Source organism: Colobus angolensis, unplaced genomic scaffold, assembly GCF_000951035.1.
Source record: "Colobus angolensis palliatus isolate OR3802 unplaced genomic scaffold, Cang.pa_1.0 Scaffold7, whole genome shotgun sequence".
Lineage (NCBI taxonomy): Eukaryota > Metazoa > Chordata > Mammalia > Primates > Cercopithecidae > Colobus > Colobus angolensis.
In genome coordinates, this window is record NW_012120709.1 from 20,706,961 (window position 1) to 20,720,996 (window position 14,036).

Genomic DNA, 14,036 nt, shown 5'->3' on the forward strand with positions numbered 1-14,036 from the left:
GGTGATATTGACCCTCAGAGCACCTCTGGGTCTGGCTGTGTAGGCTGAGATGTCCCACTGGCAATGCCATTCATGTTCCCTCTGCCCAGGTTCCTTCCATGCAGGGGATCTCAGAGGATGCATAAGGAGGAGTCTTGGCTCTTAAAGGGCATGGCTGACCCACAAAGCCTACTCAATCCTACTGATTTAAGGCAGCTGTTTGAACACCTGGCTTAATTTGGGCTCTTTGTGGGGTGGGGGTTAAGGGCAGACAGGGGGTAGATGCTGGGGGCCCTCAAGTTGAAGAACTGGGGGCCACCGGGCACAGAACGCATTGCAGATGCACTGTGCTCCTTTGTATGTAGGCCAAGCAGAGAGGGACATTGAAGACTCACTGTCAACTCTTGGCACTGCTTCTGTCCGGAAAGATACATCTCTCATTATGTCCCCCTCCAGCAAGTGGAGCTGAATACCCTACTCAACATTTCCGAGAGACCCTGGTGGCTCCCAGTGGGATTGCATGGCCTCAAAGAGCTATGTCTTGTGACCCAGCCCCAGCATCCGCCTACTCCTGGCCAGGGGGTCTCTAGCCATTGCTGGAGCTGTACTAGAGGCAGGGGTGCTCTGTACTGTCCTCACCAGGCCTCTTCCAGGGTAAGCGCAGACAGGCGGGCAGCTGGCCCCAGAGGCAGCACTGAGCCCAGCCCCGTGGTTTCTGAAAGCAGACACACCGAGATATTTTCAGATCCCAACTCTTCCTCTTTCTGTGTGATCTTAGGCAAGTTATTTAATCTCTCTGTTTTCCACTAGTGAAAAGGGGGATAAGAATGCCTGCCTTGTAGGATTGCAAGTTTTAAATGAGCTGACAACATAGAAAAAGCACCTAGCATAACGCCTAGTTTTGCTCCCCTTCCTTCCTGCTTTTTGACGGCCAGGAGAAAAATCCAGTCCTGGCTGCTATTCCTATTCCCTGCTCAGGCTTCCTGATTGCTGGCGAGATGGGGTGTGGCTCCAGGTGCTTAGACTTCAGTGTCTGCAAAGGGAAGGGGTATCAGGGTGAGTATGAGGGGCACAGAAGTGTGGGGGACCGTGAGAGGTGGACCTTGCCTGCCTACTAGTCCATCCTAACCCAGCAAATTGGGACGGAGGTGGTGAGGACCAGGCCTCTCCTTGCTATCTCTATTGATGGACCAGGAAGGCAGGGAGGTTCTTCATGTCATCCCTTCTCTTCCCCCTACCTTCCACCAGACACTTCCCGATTCCATGCTGAGCAGCCCATGGCTTCCGGCAGCCAAAGCTTTGCCCCCTGCCCCCACCCACTCTGGACTGGGCTGACAGATGCTAGGCCTACTTACCTTTCCTGCTTGTGCCCCCCACACAGGGGACAGCAGTGTGGGGCTAAGTGCAGGTGATATTGCCCAGGTACCAGCACAGAGACATGCAGATGGGCCTGCCAGGGGGCTCCTGTGCTCAGGAAAACAGAGCCCAAAACGCTGGGCACCGAGCTGCCAGTTAGGACTCACACACAAGGTCAGATTCTTCCTCCCGTGGTGCTGTAGCTGGAAATTTCGGCCATGGCTCCAGAGCAGCATCAGAAAGGGGTTGGTAACAAACAGAAAATAGCAGCCTATATTTGTGGGGTACTGTGGGAGTGAACAGCCAGTTAGAATTAAATGAAAATCTCACATCACTCGCTAGCTTTCAATCATTTGACAGTTGCCCATCGCGTTTAGGATGGAACCTAAAGCTCTTAACGTGATTTGCAAGACCTTGCATGGCCTGGCCCTTACGGTTCCCTTTAGCCTCTTCTTCTTCCCCAGCTGCACTGCACCATTCCTCTGTCTGATCCTCCCACCGGCCACGTTTCCCTTTGGCCCAGAGCATTCACAGACACTATTCCATCTTCCGGATTCCGCCATTCCCCTGGTGTTCAGGGTAACGTCGGTCATGAGAGCAGGCACTTGGCATGCTCTTCCGTGGTTATATCCCCAGTGCCAAAAAGACAACGTTACTTGTAGAAGGCACCAAGTAATACTTGTTGAGTGAATGAACCTAAGATTCATGCTTTAGTGAGTGGAGAAGTAGTTTAAAAAAAAAAAACAGGGTCTGTATCTAGTCTTGGGAAAGCATTAAAATCTAGGGTGCGTGGGTGTGAATCCCAGCCCTGCCACTTAAGAACTCTATGGCAGGAGTCCCCAACCCCTGGGCCATGGCCTGTGAGGAGCTGGGCTGCACAGCAGGAGGTGAGCGAGTGAAGCTGAGCTCCACCTCCTGTCATATTAGTGGCGACATTAGATTCTCATAGGAGCATAAACCTTATAGGGAACTGTGCATTCAGGGGATCCAGGTTGCACGCTCCTTAAGAGAGTCTAATGATTAATGCGCTTGAATCATCCCGAAACCATCCCCCCACCATACGTGGAAAAATTGCCTTCCATGAAACCAGTCCCTGGTGCCAAAAATGTTGAGGACTGCTGCTCTATGGGATTTTGGCCTAAGTAGTTAATCTCTCTGCCTCTCAGTCTCCTTGTCTAAGGGGTGAGGATAACAGAGGCTAGCTCTTGGAGTTTTGGATTTATATTAGTTACGTTAGAACAATAGCTGGCCCGTGGTATCTTTGTCAGTGTTTGTCCTCACAGGGTCTACCTTGCCTCCCCCAGTTTTTGCCCCGGACTCTGCGAAGTCCATCTGGTATGTGCCCTCTTAGTATTTTGCTGCCTTTTACATACTGCCTGACACAGTTGCACATTACCCTTGCTGTTGTGATGTATTTGATCAGTGTCTCTCCTTCTCCCGCTAGACTTTAGCTTCCAGAGCTCAGGAACAATGTCGATTTTGCCCATCCCTGGGGCCACATACTGGGTGCTCAGTGTTGCACAGCCTGGGCCAACTCTGGATTTGCCCCTGAGCATGGGGATTTGGAGGTGTGAGTCCCGACACTGGCTCTCACTCCAGATGGGTAAAGAATGTGTCTTGTGTTCCCAGCCTTCTGAGGCGCCCCCTTTCCTGTCTCCCACAGGCACTGACATGGCCGTCTTCTGTCTGCTGTGTGGGAAGCGCTTCCAGGCGCAGAGCGCTCTGCAGCAGCACATGGAGGTCCACGCGGGCGTGCGCAGCTACATCTGCAGCGAATGCAACCGCACCTTCCCCAGCCACACGGCCCTCAAACGCCACCTGCGCTCACATACAGGTAGGTCAGTGAAGCTGATGGGTGGATCGGGGTCTCTGGGAGCCAGTCTCTATATTTACCTCTAAGGACGTGAAGTGGAGGTGGTGGGCTGAGTCAGCCCTCAGTCCTGCTCCAGGCTTGGACATGCAGGGGCTGCCTGGCATGCAGGTAAATGTGGACAGTTCTCCCAGTCCCCTCCTGCGGACCGTGGGTTCAGAGTCTTTCCATGTTCAGCACAGGACGCTCATTAAAACGGCAGGCTCTTGGGTCCCACTCTCAGAAACTTTTATTCCGTGGGGCCAGGGTGGGGTCCCAGATTCAGCATTCTTAATATGTATTCCCAAGGGATTCTCATGTAGGTAGACCCAAAATGAATTTTGAGAAAAACTGACCTGCTGGGTCTCTTAACAGTGTCTGCCCTGCCTCCCACCACTCTTGATGCCCCTCCGCTCCATCCACACACATTTCTGAAGTCAGCTTCGGGCTTCTGAGGGCAAGTTGAAAAAGTCCTACTTTCCCCACAGTAACAAAGGCCTGTACTCGGAACTTAACCCTGTTTAGGGAAGACAAGGAGGGGATTTAAACGATGAGCAATGAAATATTGCTTCTCAGCCAGTTCCAGGTGATGGGACAAGGGAGGGGTTATGAGCTAAGGAGGCTAGGCCAGGTGCCTAGAGGCTGGCCATTCCCTGCCACCAGCCTCTAGGGCTTCAGGGATGGGGACACTTGGTCCCTGATGGCCAAGAGGCATTTGCTTTCCTGCAGCAGCCTCCGGTCTTCCCCAACAGGGGAGTGGATGGCTTAAATTCCTTATTTTCTCTATGACAAAACTGGGGCTCTGCTGACTGTACCTGGGGAAAGGAATGCGCATTTCTGAGTCTGCATGTGTCTCTGCCTTTGTGTGCTGTGTTTGTAGGGAGGGTTGGGTCAGGTCTCTATCTGGGTATGTAACAGAGCATATACTCATCAAAACCTCTGCATGCCACGTAAAGGAACAGTAGGCCCTCTCCTCAGTGTGAGAGTCTTGTCACAGCTCAGAGATTGAGTATGCAGACCAGGTCTTGCATGGGTGGCAGGCTCTGCTAAATAAGGGAAGAGCTTTACTTCTCAGGGACTGAGCTGGCCTGGCCTGCCAGCAGTAGGTATCCTCGTTAAGGAGCCTTCCTGGCTCTCACTTTTGGATGCCATTTTGTTCAGGGGAGCACATTGCCTTAGCACCACCAGATTTGCACAGAACTACTTAAAATTTCTGGGATAGGATGGAGGTAGGGCCCAGAGGGGTGGGCTCAATAAGAAGGGCCCAGGAGGGTGGGCTGTTGACAAGGACTTTCTCTGCAGGGACTGCATAAGCGTCTCCTCTGCAAGTATATGCACCTTCCTATGAATGCCTCCCTCAACGGGTCCCCAGGTTCATTTGGTCTTACGAAAGATGGCTAGATACCTTTCAGCCACTTCTGAGCATGCCACTGGGTCCAACCAGTTGGCTTCATGTGACTTGAATGATCTCAGTCCTGCTAAATCCACCCAGGATATGCCCTCCTCTGTCCATGCCACCTTCTCAGAGCTCAGATATGAAAATGTCACATGCCCTTGTGTCAGTCATGGCTCAGATCCACAGGGAGGGGCTGTTTCCAGAGTTAGGGAGAAGCCCTTGCTTATTCTAGGAAACACAGAGCATGTGTGCTGCCTGTGCACACACAAACACCCATCAGTTTTCACACCAGTGAGGCACTGTGCACACAAGCCATATACAGGCTCTGCACACCCCACACACAATGCCTCATTAATATTCCGTTGTTCTTGGCCCATTTGCTGCTGGGGCCGGGTGTTTAGCATCAGCAGCTGTGTTTGGTAGGTTAGTCCAGCCGTGCTCTTGGCATTGATGGATCCCTGATTCACACGGCTCATCATATAATAAACTCTCAGCTGTGCTGAAGGGAGGGTCCGGGAGGGAGGGGCCTGAAGAGCCAGCAGGATGGGGCTGGGGTGGGGAGGACGACAGACACTGGGCTTGGCCAGTGCCAGAGAAAGCACCAAGTAAGGACAGATTGGGGGGGGAGTGGGGGGGTCACAGGTGCACCGGGCAGGCTGGAGGGGGCTCTAATTAGTCTCGTTTGTCCTGCACTTAATGTCAAGCTCATTAAAGAGGCTACAGAGTTAATCAACATACCACAAATTGGATTTTGAGTTCTGCAGCCAGTTTTGTGTACATTATGGCCACACTGACACAATCAGCTCTCAGGGTAAGGATTTCACGCCAGGTGCGCACCGTGCTCCCAAATCGGGATGGGGATACGTGTGTGTTGGTGACTTTTCTTTTTCTTTCTTTCTCTTTCTTTTTTTGTTGTTATTTTTCCTTCTAAATTCTTTTTATTCTTTTCCCTGGGCAGACTCAGGAGATTTCCTATTTAAACTCATTTAACATGTGCTCCACTTAATAATTAAATTCATAAAAATTGGATCAAACAAACTCCTCTGTCTTAACCCCTTATTTTTTAAATTGTTAGGGACCCCTCTGGAGGTGAAAGGCACAGGCAGCTGCCCCCCTCCCCCCCACCGCTGCCTTCCCCCCAGCTGGGCGACTGCCGATGTACGTTTTAATTACCGGCTCCGGCTGAAGTCTCACGTGGCCTTGGCTTTATTTATTTATTTATACCTTAATGAGGATACTGAATCTTTGATTAAAGTCGTAATCGTTGCCGATTCAGTAAGGAGGGGGAGTTGGATGTCAGACCAGACGGGACTATGAGTGCAGACACACAGAGAGAGTGGGTTCAGGCGCACACACACAGACTGGCCCTTACTGTGTCAGACACACAACTAATTAGTACCAGGGTTTGCACAGGCCTCCACTCCCCTTGAATTTGATGGGACTAGGGGCCAGGAAGTCCCATGGGCAGGTAGTAATTTTGAGAATCCCAGGCCTTGGCCCGTCCCCAGATCTGCAGGTGAGGGACTCACTGGCTGAGCCTCTGAGCCAGTGCAGCACCCCATAAATTGGGGTGAACTGGTGTCAAGGCACGATGCCACTCTTTGAGCTTCTTCCATCTGGTTACTTGATGGAAGTGCCCCTCACATGGCATGGGTGCTTCTTGCAAATCTTTCACCCGTGAGAAAGTCACTGATCAGACCCCAGCATCCGCTCCCCACAGAGCCTTACTAAAAACCCCTCAGAGCCATCAGAAGAGATGGGAATTTATGTGGGTACAGGGGCCTAGCTTTGGGACGGGGGAGCTTTGGTTAGTGGCCCGAGGAGGGGAGAGAGAGGAGAGAGTAAAATATCATTTTAAAAAGGAAGTGAAGGCACAGGCATGCGAGTCTATAACGAGAAGGACAATTTATGCCCAGGCACGAGCGCAGTTTGACATGGGGATAATGAAAAAACGTAGGTCATTGTGGATGACTTAAACCTTCAGCAGCTGAAGAAAATGTATGAAATGCAGAGGACATTACACGGTTGGCAGCCCCGCACATCTGCAGAGGGACAAGTGAAATACAGTGGGCCATTCTTTACCATAAACTGTGGTTGTTGGAGATGCAGCCCAGAGAAATTGTAATTACAGTGACAAGACGAATCAGCGATATTTAAATATTCATGAACAAAGTCTGGGGTGATCAATCTATCTTTATTGTCCGTGCCTTCACTCCTGTAATAAATAAGTAGCTGGAGTCCTCACCTTTCATCCCCCAAGTCCCCCACTTTGGGTATGAAAGGCAAGATGGTTATTCTCCACACCCCAACCTCTCATGCTCTGGAGATTTCAGAGTGGGATCCTCAAAAAAGAAAAGGCAGTTCTCTCCAGGTTTCATGGACCCACCATTTCCCGAGTCTGTTCTGGATCCTCCCTGTGTGATGCACTGAGACTACAAGGATGGGTGAGGCTTGCTTCTTATCCTGGTGGTGCTTCCATGCCGGAGGTAGGGTGGGCAAGCCAGTAGATACAGCACAGTGTCAGCAAGCTGACAAGTCTATGGTACCCAGACTCTAGAGCCAGACCCAAACCTGAATCCCAGCTCCGCTCTTTACTTGCTATTTCACCTCAGGGATGATGTTGAAGCATCTCCAAGCATCTCATTTTTTCTCAACTATAACATGAGAATAATATCTTTCTTTAAGGTTGTTGCCATGATCACCTTATGCGATCACATCACACATCTGAGTGCTCAGGAAATGTGGGCCATTTTAATGCGAAAGTGCCATAAAAATTATACCACACTAATAAAAGAACAAAATTCTGGGCATTTCTTCTCTCTGGGGACACAGAGGAAAGTGTGATTCATTCTGCCTGGAGAACCAAAGGGAAGCGTCCACACAGGGGTATCATATGAGCTGGGCTTTGAAGGATGATTAGGAGTTCACCAGGGAGAAAAGAAGAAATCGAGCAGAGGAAACAGCTATGTGAGACTGTGGAGGAAGGAAACTGGGGACTGTAGAAGGTATTTGGGGAACAATGTGAAGTTCCCATTACTGGAGAGATTTCTTTGAAGGCTGAGGTGTCAGCCTGGAGTGACTTTCACTCTTAACCTAAAGGAAGGGGAGAAGAGGTCATCTGAGAAGCAGGATGGTGAGGTCTCATGTATCCACATGAGGGCTTGCTTTCTGGGGACTGCTGTCCATCCCTGAACCAAATGGGCTGTCTTTTCCCAGGACTGGCCCTTGCCCCGCGGATGATCATGGGGCCACAGTAAAGTGTGGACATGTGTGAACACAGGAATGGCTTGTTTATTCAATGGAGGTGTGGCCGTGGATCCCTAAGTTGTCTTTGGAGGTGGTGAATACAGGCCGTCTCGTCCTTCTCATGCACTGAATGTGCCCCGCTGTCCCCTGAGGAGGGGGCAGGGAGAGGCAAATGCCTGATCCAGCCGCTTGTCTCCACAGGCGACCACCCCTACGAGTGTGAGTTCTGTGGCAGCTGCTTCCGGGATGAGAGCACACTCAAGAGCCACAAACGCATCCACACGGGTGAGAAACCCTATGAGTGCAATGGCTGTGGCAAGAAGTTCAGCCTCAAGCATCAGCTGGAGACGCACTATAGGGTGCACACAGGTACCGAAGGCCAGGGAGGGGTCTGAGCTGGCTCTGGGACCTGGGTGGAGGTGGGAAGCAGATGGTCTCCTGGAGAAGCCTAAGTGAGGATGATCCCAGGCTGAATCAAAGAGTAGAAGAGGTTCTATTAAAGGCTGGTATGGTGGCCTGAGGGCCACCACACCCCAGTCAAGGTGGCCTGAGGGCCACCAGTCAAGGCCAAGGCAGACATTACTAATCAATCCCAGCACACTTTCCAGTGAGCCCCCACCAGCTCTCCAGGCAGCTATACCAGTAGTTCAGAGGTGACATGCAAAATGATGTCTGTATATGAGTCCTGAGTTAGGGGTAAGTTGGTCCAATTAGCTGGAAGTGAAGGTTAGGGGTAATTTCATGTTACTCAAGGGTTACAGTAAGAATTAGGATGCATTGAATTAGGTTATTATGGAAGTTGGGAAATTGTAAAGTTAGATTGTGTTTGGTTCTGGGATTAGAAGAGCAGATATATTTAATAATCCCTGTATGCATATGATGTTTTACCATTTCAGAGTGCCTTCACATTTTTTTTTTTTTAGACGGAGTTTCACTCTTGTTGCCCAGGCTGGAGCGCAATGGCATGATCTCACCTCACTGTAATCTCTGCCTCCTGGGTTCAAGCAATTCTCCTGCCTCAGCCTCCCGATTACCTGGGATTACAGGCGTGTGCCACCATGCCTGGCTAATTTTGTATTTTTTTTTAGTAGAGACGGGTTTGCCATGTTGGTCAGTCTCGTCTCAAACTCCTGACCTCAAGTGATTCACCCATCTCAGCCTCCAAAGTGCTGGGATTACAGGCATGAGCCACCGTGCCCAGCCACATTATTTTTTGTATTGGAAAAAGAAATGTGGGCCACTGCTTTCCCTGAGGTCAGAAGACAAAAGAAGTGAAGGGTCTTCCACAGTTTCCGAGGTTGGGGGCAGTGGAGTCCTGGAGCTTGCTTGTGAAAGCTAATTTTTCACATTTCTTCACAACTTCAAGTTCAGCGACATCACCTTAGTTGCTTAAAATTGGCCCTGGTAGGAGTATTCACATCACAGCAATCAGCAGATGCTGCAAACCAGGGCTTTTTGGAAAGCCAGTTGTTAAACATTTACCACCAGCACATTGCTGGTTGTGGGGAAGGCTGATTTACAGAAGGGTAAGAGGTGGTGGACCATGGAAAACAAAGACACCCCCTCTGATCAGGGGAGACAGCTGTCCTGCCCAGAGGAAGGGGGAGGGGCTTCAGGCAGGTCCTGCTGGCTTAGAGGAGAGTACATTGCCTTTGGAGGGGAAGGGTGGACAGAAGGAGCAGTAAACAGAGCTACGTGTTGTCAGAGCTCAGTTTTCGTGCCCCAGTTTGAGCCCACAAGGACAGGGTTGGGTGTCCATTGCTGACAACTGTAGTGACCCAGAGGATTTCCCAGAGCCCTGGGGTTTCCTTAGCCCCTTGTCGGGGATGTGACCTGGCAGGTGGATCATTAACTGTATTGGCAGTGACTATTGTAAATAGCTGGTCGATGGTTAGATCACTTTGGCTGTTCATTACTTCATTATTTGCTGGGGCCTGTGCACGGAGGAGTATTGATAGCGAGATGGCTGGCCAGTTAATTACTGTATTGAAACAAGGTTCCCTTATATCCTCTGCTCAGCTCTAGGAGACTCTATGGAAGGAAAGTTGGGGTATAGAAGGCTAGGGTGTGGCTGTGTACTCCCAGGTTCTTTATCCTTCCCATCCCACCCCACCCCCAATTCCAGCCTCAGGAGGGAGGCAGGGTCCAGGGCAAGGTCTTAGAAGTTTTAGCAGGATAGGCCGGGTGCGGTGGCTCATGCCTATAATCCCAGGACTTTGGGAGGCCGAGGCAGGCAGATCACTTGAAGTCAGGAGTTCAAGCCCAGCTCAGCCAACATGGTGAAACCCCGTCTCTACTAAAAATACAAAAATTAGCCAGGCCTGGTGGCAGCACCTGTGATCCCAGCTACTTGGGAGGCTGAGGCAGGAGAATCACTTGAACCCAGGAGGCAGAGGTTGCAGTGAGCTGAGATCGTACCACTGCATTCCAGCCTGGGCAACACAGTGAGACTCCATCTCAAAAAAAAAAAAAAAAAAGGCTTTAGCTGGATAGAGGTTCCCAGGTGCAGCATATTTGAAGGACTGGGTTCCCTCAATTTTCCCCCACCCCTGCTCCCCACCATCTGTAGCCCTGAAAGGTCTCGATCCACGTGCTCCCTGGATGGAACTGCGGCTTGAAGAGCCGTTCCTGAGGACTTTGGGGCCTTTCTCTTTCTAGACACCCATTTTCTTAATTAGAAAGGGAAAAGACTGTGGCCTTGGGAGTTAAGAATAGTAAGACAAGGAACTGGGCAATCCAGTAGTCAACGAGCTACATTTAGCTATTTAAATTAGTTACAATAAAATAAAATTAGAAAACTGTAGAGCTCCAGTCGCACCAGCCTCATTCATAGCCATGTGTGACTGGTGGCTGCTGTCTTGGGTGGTGCCTTCATTGTCCCAGAAAGTTCTGTTGGAACAAGCCCAGCAGGAGGAACGCAGCTTCCCTGGCACGCCTGAAGGTGACATGGTGCCCTCACTGCCCTCTGTCTGTCCTCACTTTCTCCTGCCCTGTCCCTCTGCCCTCAGGTGAGAAGCCCTTTGAGTGTAAGCTGTGCCACCAGCGCTCCCGGGACTACTCGGCCATGATCAAGCACCTGAGAACGCACAACGGCGCCTCGCCCTACCAGTGCACCATCTGCACAGAGTACTGCCCCAGCCTCTCCTCCATGCAGAAGCACATGAAGGGCCACAAGCCCGAGGAGATCCCGCCCGACTGGAGGATAGAGAAGACGTACCTCTACCTGTGCTACGTGTGAAGGGAGGCCCGCGGCGGTGGAGCCGAGCGGGGAGCCAGGAAAGAAGAGTTGGGGCGAGATGAAGGAAGGACTATGAAAAATAAAAAAGGAAAAGAAAAAAAAAAGAGAAGAAAAAGGAACCCTGATAGCTTTTTGGCCTTGGATTCTCTCTGGGCTCCAGATGACCTGGATGCCAAGCCACTGCCCCTCCTCTGGGGGCCTCCACCCTCCTCTCCTGGCTGGAGGTTTGCCTGATTTTGTGGGATGGGGTGGGGTATTTTGTTCACTCAAATGGTGGCACATTTTTCTCCTCCCTTCACCCAGATCTTCCTTTATGTGTCCAGAAACGGAGGCTAGAAAGCAGGTGAGAGGTCCTCTGATCAGAGCCACTCAGTCTCTGCCGGCCTTGTTCCTGCAAGACCTCCAGAAGATGAAGGCAGGGAGGAGGGGAGCCAGAAGGGTGCTCCTGGGCCGATGGGGCTGGGCTGGGTCACTAGCTGCTCAAAACGGCAGCTCTAGTTTGCTGGCGGCTGACTGGGGAGAGGAAGGGCTCTGTTTCTCTTCCCACCACTCAGCCCACCTGCTGCTTTCCTCTGCTTTGCCACATCTGGGTGTCCCCTGGTGGTCTCTGAGAGCCTCTGGACCCCTGCCCCTCCCCCAGCTCTTTGTTCCCAGCCTCCCCTTGACTCCTGTCCTCCAAGTCCCAGGGGAGTCTCAGCCCCTCAGGGACCTGGCAGTGTCTCCATCCTTCTCCAGTTCCCTAGTGGGACAGCTGCCTCTGACTTCAGAGCCCCTCCTTCCCTCAGCCTTCTGAGAACACAAAACAAATCCAATACCCCACCCTAGTCCAGCCCCATCGTGAGCAAGATTCCTGCTGCGCTGCTTCCAAAATGGAAAAGCATCACAACTAAATACCTAATATTTTACCAAACGAACCACAGTCCCTACGTGGCCCTACTTCAGTCCCAGGAGAAGGAATCCATGAAAGGGCTGATGTTCCAAGGAAGGTTGTGGATGTCTGTCTCTAGAGGGGCCCTACACCTGGGGAAGGGGACACCCAGCCCGTGGGGTGAGGGAAGCTGGGCAAGGGAGAAAGTTGTTGAGTCACACTGGGGACCCCAGATGTAGTGAGCTCAGCAAGAAAAGCCAGGTCCAGAGAGAGTTGCACAGAATTCCTGACTCACAGCGCCCCTCGGTCCACAGTGGAGAGGAGGAGGAGCAGGAGGAGGAGGAGGAGCAGCAGGAGGAGGAGGAGTTGAAAGCGCTTTGGCCTTGTGTTATGTTTTGCTTCTTTTGTGTCTCCTGTTAGCACATTGTACTTGAATTACCTCAGTTTTTTGTGACCTCATGAGCTTTTTTAACCTCTGTATCTCTTTTTTTGGTTGGGGCTTGGAGGAATGGGGAGGGTGTTCTTTTCTGTTTCTTGTGTAAATTAATAGTTGTTTTTATAGACTTCAGCTGGCCAAGACCCTCCCCGTGCCCCTGGAGACCAGCCTCCCAGCTGGAAGGAACTGTGCAGGAGGAGTTGATACTCAGGATCTGAATGTGAGGGCCGGGGAGGGCAAAAAACGTGGGTGGGGAGGGGATGTTGCATGGGGGTCTCATGGTCCCCAAAGGGCACTAGGGAGTCACTGTCGGCTCCGCCGGTGTACAAAGTCACCTGTGGCCACCATCCGTTCAGCCTAAAACACTCTGGAGAGAATCCCACCTTTCTTACAAGTTGCTGGGCCATTGAGGTTTGAGGGCCTGTGTTTGGATCCTTGCAACTGTGTGGTCTCACCTCTGTGTGCATTCTCATTGCCAGAATTGGCCTCTTTTCACGGCTGGTCTTTGGGGAGGGGGGCGGGATCCAGCCTTTGTTTTGTTGTGTTGGGGTGGGGGTGTTGTTTTTCTAAAAGCTACCTCTTATGTTTGTCCAGTTCTTTTGTTCCTTTCCCGCCTCCTACTCTGCTGCTCTTCCTCCCTCTTTTCCCCAACCTCCCCCGACCCTCCTGAATTTTGGAAAGCACATTTGCAATATTCGTGTTTGCTTTGGGACGGACCCTCCGTTTCATCTCATGCTTTATGTGTAAGAGTTTTTTATTGTTATTTTTTCTTTCCTTTCTCTCGCCGAGAAAGTTGTGGCTGCGTTTTGATCTTAGGTTTTACAAAGTGGTTTAGGGAAGCGGTTTTGGGGAGAAGGATCACGAGGAATGTAGGGAAGCCGGAGGGATGGGTGCTGCTGTGACGACCTCCCTGTCCCTCGGCCCCAGCCCTCCTGCCCTCCCCTTCAATCTCATCCACCAAATCTGAAGGCCTTAAAATTGTGTGTTGGGAGGATGCAAATTGGGAGGACGGTGTCACTAGACTGTTGATTAGGGATGATGAAGTAGGGAGGACGCTATTTTGCAACTGTAATAACGACTTAGTGTTTTGGAAAGGAAAAGAAGTTAAACTTGAAATATGTGACTAGAACAGTTGTCATGTTTATAATGTGAAAAGGGTGAAATCATTTGGGGGGGGGCCGTCTGTAAGAAATCAGTATGCACTATAGCTTCCTCCTCTGGTCTGGGAAGAAGCAGGGACTGGCTGGCCCTCAGGGGATCTGTAAATCCCAGAAAACAGTATTTTTAACAGCAAGATGTCATTCAACATTGGTGGGGAAGGAAGAGAAAAAAATCAAACTATTCCATAGAACTAGCTTACCCCCTCACTCCCTTGCCCTTCCCACTCAGCCTGGGCCCCTCCCCCTCCATTCATAAAAGCTGAGAGGGTTGAGCTAATCTTTACAAATTGTAATATTTTTGTAGTATCTGTTAGTTCCTTCGTCAGTTCTGCAGAACCTTGCCCTTTCCTTTTGTAATGTGAATAGGAAGACAAAAGACAAAAGAAAGTCCACCACCACCAAAATATCCCTTTGTACATGTGTGTGTGTGTGCGTGTGTGTGTGCTTTGTGTGTGTGGTTGTGTGTTAAATCATGCAGTATTGTCGTAATCTGGTGTTGCAGCATTGG

General features: G+C 50.9%; 1 protein-coding gene across 3 annotated transcripts in view; it reads left to right on the forward strand.

Moving 5' to 3' along the window:
* The window catches only part of ZBTB16 (zinc finger and BTB domain containing 16), a 192,347-nt gene extending 181,164 nt beyond the window's left edge, over nt 1–11,183 (forward strand). For all 3 annotated transcript variants that reach the window (XM_011926781.1, XM_011926783.1, XM_011926782.1), the window contains 3 exons: nt 2,999–3,169; nt 8,028–8,195; nt 10,835–11,183. In XM_011926781.1, the coding sequence (XP_011782171.1) occupies nt 2,999–3,169; nt 8,028–8,195; nt 10,835–11,064 (569 nt within the window). In that variant the 3' untranslated portion in view covers nt 11,065–11,183. The remainder of the gene's footprint in view (nt 1–2,998; nt 3,170–8,027; nt 8,196–10,834) is intronic.
* Nucleotides 11,184–14,036: the final 2,853 nt, after the last annotated feature.